The 6,443-nt window shown below is 35.2% G+C and overlaps 1 protein-coding gene across 2 annotated transcripts; it reads left to right on the forward strand.

The window, feature by feature from the left end:
• The first annotated feature begins 850 nt into the window (after positions 1-850).
• Positions 851-4,937, forward strand: LOC145167403 (uncharacterized). Of its 2 annotated transcripts, XM_079086609.1 has the most exons (7): positions 852-1,092; positions 1,703-2,421; positions 2,860-3,048; positions 3,726-3,834; positions 3,973-4,031; positions 4,125-4,338; positions 4,495-4,937. In XM_079086609.1, the coding sequence occupies exons 1-7, from the start codon at positions 933-935 to the stop codon at positions 4,764-4,766; spliced, it is 1,722 nt and encodes a 573-aa protein (XP_078942735.1). In that variant the 5' UTR covers positions 852-932; the 3' UTR covers positions 4,767-4,937. The 2 variants fall into 2 exon arrangements, with proteins under 2 accessions (XP_078942739.1, XP_078942735.1); XM_079086613.1 differs by lacking the exon at positions 2,860-3,048 and having other exon boundaries at positions 851-1,092.
• Positions 4,938-6,443: the final 1,506 nt, after the last annotated feature.

A 6,443-nucleotide genomic window follows, 5' to 3' on the forward strand; every position in this document is an offset into this window, starting at 1 on the left:
TCAAAGTTGGTTAAAAATTTGCAAACATGCTGAAACAGAAAAACTCAGCTTTAATACCCCATGTTTAGAGGTATGTATCTCACTGAATATACAACCAAATAACGCATTTAAATAGTGTAAACTGTAGTTTAAATTGTGAACTACAAGCAGGAAAACAAATTGGGCTAATCGGACAAATAACAAAGACGTTATGACACTTCAAAGTTGGCTAAAAATTTGCAAACATGCTGAAACATAAAATAAAAATTGTGACTTTTCAAATTCGGTTCGGTCCTTTTGGCCCGAATAAGCCCTTATTCGGGTAACCCGGACCGAATAACCCGAAAACCGAATAAGCCTCATATAGATACCCGGAAACCGAATCGAATTGCTTATTCGGGTCTAATTCGGTTCGGTTCGGTTCGGTTCGGGTTTCGGTTCGGTTCGGGTTTTCGGGCAAAATTTTCATCCCTATATTAGTGGACGTAAGATTGGAAGTTTGATTCCCTTAAACTATCATGAGCGTGTTCGACAAAAGTAGCTGGTAGCGGATAACTTTTGATTTTGGAGCGTTTAGTTGAAAGCTACTCCATATAACTTTTGATTTTGGAGCGTTTTGTTTAGGCTAAAAACTAAACGTTCCTGTCGACGAACGAGACTTTTTCTTTTTAACTAGCGTTTTCTTAAAAGCTAGAAGCTAGAAGCTCCCAAAAGCTGCGTGTCAAACACACCCCATATGTGAAAAATTTTTAGGCTTCTCCCTGATTTGTTTTTGGTTTCAAAAAAAAAATATATCAATTTTGAATTTCTTTAATTGGATTGGATCACACCCGAACTAAACCCTAAAATAAATAACAACGATCGTGGAACCAAAATTGTAGTTTACTTTGAAATTAGCCTACAAGGCTACAACGACATTAATCTTGAAAAAGGGTTCTCGTTTCACACTATTCATGGCGTCGTCGGTGAAGCGGGAACGCTCTTTAGCAGACAAAAACCCTTCGTCGGGGAAGAAATCAAGAGTCAATTACGGTGATCATTCGCTAGTCGGATCTTCGCTACACCCGATCACCAAACATCGAGTCGTTCTTAACCCTGCAGATTGTGATCTAGGTATATAATATCTCATCAATTTACACTATCATCTCCCGCTTTTCTCTTAATTCAAAATCTTAGGTTGAAAACTTTACCATAGGACAACTAATTTCGTTTGTTTTTCCTCGAATATGATTTCTCCTGCGTGTGCGTGTTTGGTTGAACTAATTTTGTGTTAGGCTTTCCGATTCTCTTGATCTGGTGCTGGATTTAGTTAAATAAACCAGTAAGGTTAAGCCATTGCTCATGAATTAGCTTTGTTCCAAATCAATACGTAAGAATGACACATTATCAACTCACTGAAACATATTTATGTTATATATGTGCTTAACATAGTTCTAGGTTCTATTTTCTTGAAACATAAACCCAATTCAAATTCATACATAAGCTACAAAATCGATACACATTTTACAAGAAGATCCCCTGAACTTAATTGAAGTTACAGATAGCTTGAAAATATCCATCAAAAGCTCAAACAACTCAAAATATCTATAAGAACTGTGTTCAATTAAGCAAGCTTGATTCAATCACAGATTGATTGTTCTTTAAGACAACTAATGTTTCCAACCATATCATCAATTCCATCATATGATCATCTTACCTCAATTTCTTGATGTAATTCTACCAGATTTCAATATTGAAGGAAATGGTCTTAAAGGCTCTGCGCTTTATGAGAAAGGATTTGCTTATTGCTGGTCCGGGGCCCGTGCCACCATAGGCATAACCAGAGGAAAGTATTGCTTTAGTTGCAAAATAGTCTCAAACCAACCCGTTGAAATTGACGAAACTACCCTTGACCAAAAACACCTCTGTCGTGTGGGCATCTCTAATGCAAACAACAAAGTAGGAAACTTAGGGGAAACCGAGCACAGTTTCGGGTTCGGTGGAACAGGAAAGTTTTCTAATTTTGGAAAGTTTTCAAGTTATGGAGAAAGATTCAATATTGGAGATACGATTCTTTGTGCAGTAGATATGGAAAGTAAACCAATGTGTAGTATTGGATTTGCCAAGAATGGAAAGTGGTTGGGGATAGCAGGGTATTTAAATGGAGGAGGGGTAGAATCGTACTTTCCACATGTGTTGTTGAAAAACGTTGTGGTTGAGATGCAGTTTGGTTATGAAGATGGTTTGATTCCATTACATGGGTATAGACCATGGGGATGTGCTTTTGAAGATGGAAATAGTTTGGTGGGACCCACGTTTTCTGATGTGTGTAATTGTGAATTGATTATGATGGTTGGGTTGCCTTCTTCTGGGAAGACAACTTGGGCTGAAAAATGGGCGAATGAACACCCTGAAAAGAGATATATTCTTCTTGGAACAAATTTGGCTCTTGATCAAATGAAGGTGCTTTTTTTGGTTAAATGTTTGAAATAGCAATGTACTTTTGTTTATTTGTATATTATAGCATCTTACTTTCATTTCTTTTTATTACAAAATTGTGGTTTTAATTCTTTTTTTTATTAATACGTTGAAAAATCTTCCCAATTTATAGCAATGGAAATCTTTTCTTTCTACTCTAATAAAAGAGTACATTTTAGCCAAAAGTGGCATCTCCAAAATACCATTTCACTTAGAAGTTATTTTTAGTATCAAATCTTCTTATTACAATGTTGTAATAAGAAGAAACGAAAGTGAGATATTTTTAGTATCAAATCAATGAAATTGAATTGCTATTTAACCTTTATTCTTCTAACTCCTCCCCTAAAATTGAAAACTACATTTTATTCAATTTTTTGTTTATCTTATGCTATGTGACCTTTTAACTTTTTTGATAACTTTAAGGTTCCTGGTTTACTTCGGAAGCAGAACTATGGTAAGAGGTTTGATCACTTAATGGAGCATGCAACTGATATATTTAATACCTTGTTAACAAGGGCTTCCAAAACACCAAGAAATTTCATTATAGACCAAACAAATGTCTACAAAAGTGCTCGAAAGCGCAAATTGAAGCCTTTTGCTAACTTTCAAAAGGTATTTTTTTAACTTGGGCAAAATATAAAAGAGTAAATTACACGAATGGTCCTTATGGTTTGGGGTAATTTTCACGTTTGCTCCTTAATTTATTTTTTTAACTCGGAAGTAGGGTCCCTGCTGTTTGTTTTTGTTGCGCGCTTGGTCCCTGTCTTACCTAAAAAGACTATTTTGCCCTTGGTTTTTTAATTTATTTAAATAAGGTGGGGTAGGTAAGGTAAGGTAAGGTGAGGTGGGGGTGGGGTTTGGGATGTGTTTATTTAAATAAATTAAAAAACCAAGGGCAAAATAGTCTTTTTAGGTAAGACAGGGACCAAGCGCGCAACAAAAACAAACAGCAGGGACCCTACTTCCGAGTTAAAAAAATAAATTAAGGAGCAAACGTGAAAATTACCCCAAACCATAAGGACCATTCGTGTAATTTACTTAATATAAAATAATCGGGAGTTTTCTGTTCAAAAAATAAAAGTTGGGATTGAACCGTAAACTGACCCAAAATATCGGGTCTTTATCGGAGATTTCTCTATAAAAATAAATTAAAGTACGTTGTTATGTGTTCTAATTAGCCTAAATAAAGGTTAAGTATAAGAAATAGCAACAAATTTAGTTCCATTGATTTACTTATTATATATATTATATAACACATTTATTGTTGTTAAAAGATGTGATAAATTTAGATTGCAGTTGTGGTTTTTCCAAGGCTGGAAGAACTTAAAGCTCGCAGTGAGAAAAGTTTTAGAGAAATGGGAAAGGAAGTTCCTGCTGAAGCTGTTAATCAAATGCTAGGTATTATTTTTATTAATTTTCTTTTTTTTTTAATTATCATTACTATTATTGATCAGATCTTGCTATTATAATCAATAATCATTGATCATAATTAATTATACCACAAGCTGATTGCTTTCTGTTTTGTGCTACTTGCAGCCAATTTTGTTTTGCCTAAGAGCAAGGATATGCATGGAACTGATGAGTATTTTGATCAGGTGACTTTGTTTTCTATTTAATTCTAATTAATGAGTTTGTTTATTTAAAATGAAATATTGAAAATAAAAAAGCTTACTCTTTTCATATTACAGGTCATATATATAGAACTCAACATGATGGAATCAAACAGATGCTTAGATGAAATGAAAGCAAAACTACAATCCACCACTACTATCTCTCCTTATTCTTCTCTTAAAAGTAGCAATCCTGTAAGCAGCTATCCACAGGAGCATGTCATGCAGCCTCAAAGAATCTCAACACATCCAAATCCTCTTCAAAGTCATTTAACTTTGTTGCAAAATCAAGGTAGATTATCTGCCTCTCATTTGCAATTACAGCATTCTACTTTCAACTTTTTTTTTTTGCTTTTCTTATGTGGAAAGATTGTATTTTGTTAATTCCGTAAATACCCTTGGTTGTTTTGCATTTTATTCAGTGAATAATTCATAATTAAATTTTCAGGAGGATCTTATTCTTATCCATCTCAAACTACATTGCCTAATAGGGGAAGCAACAACAGATTTCCACCTAGAGATGATCTGAATCACCGCCGTAGTTACAGTGGGTATGAGCACAGAGCATCCGCCCCCATGGGTATGGGTATTTCCGTCTTTTCTCAAAAAAATTCATACCACCATACTTATACTTCCACTCCCACCCACGAAACAATGGATATATCTCCTCGCTACTCTACAACAACTAATGGTGGGCCCCACACCTCAACTAAATCCTGAGGAGGAGGATTCTTATACTATTAGTTAACTCTAACTCTTAATTATTACTTGGGTATGATATGAATATGATAGATTGATGAGATGTATTTTTTACATTGATGATCCGTATGTATGTATGTATGAGATGGTAATAGTTTTTTAGCTTAATCTTAAATCCTAGTTGGTTGATTATCTAAGATTTAACGAATTGTTTGCAAGAAAAAGTAAGGTTGGTTGATTTACACTCGAGCGACAATTAATACAAAGAAAAATAATATAATGGATGATGTACGGGTCTTTTGGTATGAGTTGACCTCCCTTGCATTTGTATAATTATAAAAATAAATAAATAAAACAAAAACGAGCTCAATCTTTGTCTCTTTGGTACTAGGACTGGACACAACACGCCCACTAGCCTCACATGTTAAAAAAAAAACAAGAATAAAATGAAATTTTGACCGAGTCAAATGGGATCAAGTCACTTAATTTTAGACTTTTAGTCCTACCTTTTTAATTAGTTGTAATAATGATAATAATAATAATATAAAACTAATGGGTGTATTCCCATCACTTCATTTTCATCGTATTAACACAATTAGGCCTGTTGAAAATAACCGATACCCGATTATACGACCCGATTCATTTTAAATTTGGATAGATTGAGTCCGGTAAATCGGGTATCAGGTTCGGAAATTCGGGTAATCGGGTAACCTATATTTAAATAGGTAGTGTATTTGATATGTTTAAAAACATTCCGTTATACCAAAATGTCTGATTTAAATAAGAACAAATTACTAAAATCGTCCCTGTGGTTTAGTTAAAATTGCGTGTTTGGTCCTAACTTTTATTTTGCATTCGGACCGTCCTTACTGTTTGATTTTGTTGCATTGTTGGTCCCTCGTAAACATAAAAAGACTATAATACCCTTTATATTTTCTTTTTTCTTTTTTTTTGTTATTAGTTATTAATTAAAAGATGTATTAATATAATAGGTCCCACCATTAATACCACGTGTCAATGCCAGAATCACCCACTACCATTTGAAACCCACCAGCCATCGGAAAACCACCACCGGTGACAGCCAGCCACCACTTACCTATCCTTCACTCAACACCTCCGGTAACCACCATTCCCTGACATTGCTTATAGACATATGGACCCACTCCCATCACTACAACCAGGAAGCCACCAATCACCACCGCCAGCACCCACCTATTCCGACACCACCACCACCCACCTATTCCGGCAACACCACCACTTGCGTATTCGGTCCGCCCACGTCATCGATTTCATCAGGTGACACCCACCCCCCTTTACCTCCAACAACCACCATGTTCACCGTCAACAATAACCATCATTTACACTCTGCAACCACAATCGATCACCACCTGGACCAAATCAAAATCTAACCAAAACCAAGATCAAATCCCAGAAATTAAAATCAAACCAAGATCAAATATCGAAATCAAAACCTAACCAAAGGCAAAACTTCGATGATGAAATCCAGAACCTAAACTGAAATCAAAACCAAATCTGGAAATCAAAACCTAAAACATAAAACCTAACCTTAAATCGATAATGAAATCCCAAAAAACAAATACAAAAACAAATGGGGTTAAATTTTGTTGTATTTGAAATCGATGAGGTCGCCGGATTAACCACAACGGGATTAACCCCAAAATGCAACACCTCACCTGA

The sequence above is a fragment of the Lactuca virosa genome, chromosome 1 (genome assembly GCF_052849685.1).
Source record: "Lactuca virosa cultivar CGN04683 chromosome 1, Lactuca_virosa_CGN04683_v6, whole genome shotgun sequence".
Taxonomy (NCBI): domain Eukaryota; kingdom Viridiplantae; phylum Streptophyta; class Magnoliopsida; order Asterales; family Asteraceae; genus Lactuca; species Lactuca virosa.

Coding starts and splice junctions, on each gene's coding strand:
- LOC145167403 (XM_079086609.1), top strand. CDS start 933: ATGGCGTCGTCGGTGAAGCGGGAACGCTCTTTAGCAGACAAAAACCCT. Junction 2,422..2,859: donor TGGCTCTTGATCAAATGAAG/GTGCTTTTTTTG, acceptor GATAACTTTAAG/GTTCCTGGTTTACTTCGGAA. Junction 3,835..3,972: donor AGCTGTTAATCAAATGCTAG/GTATTATTTTTA, acceptor TGCTACTTGCAG/CCAATTTTGTTTTGCCTAAG.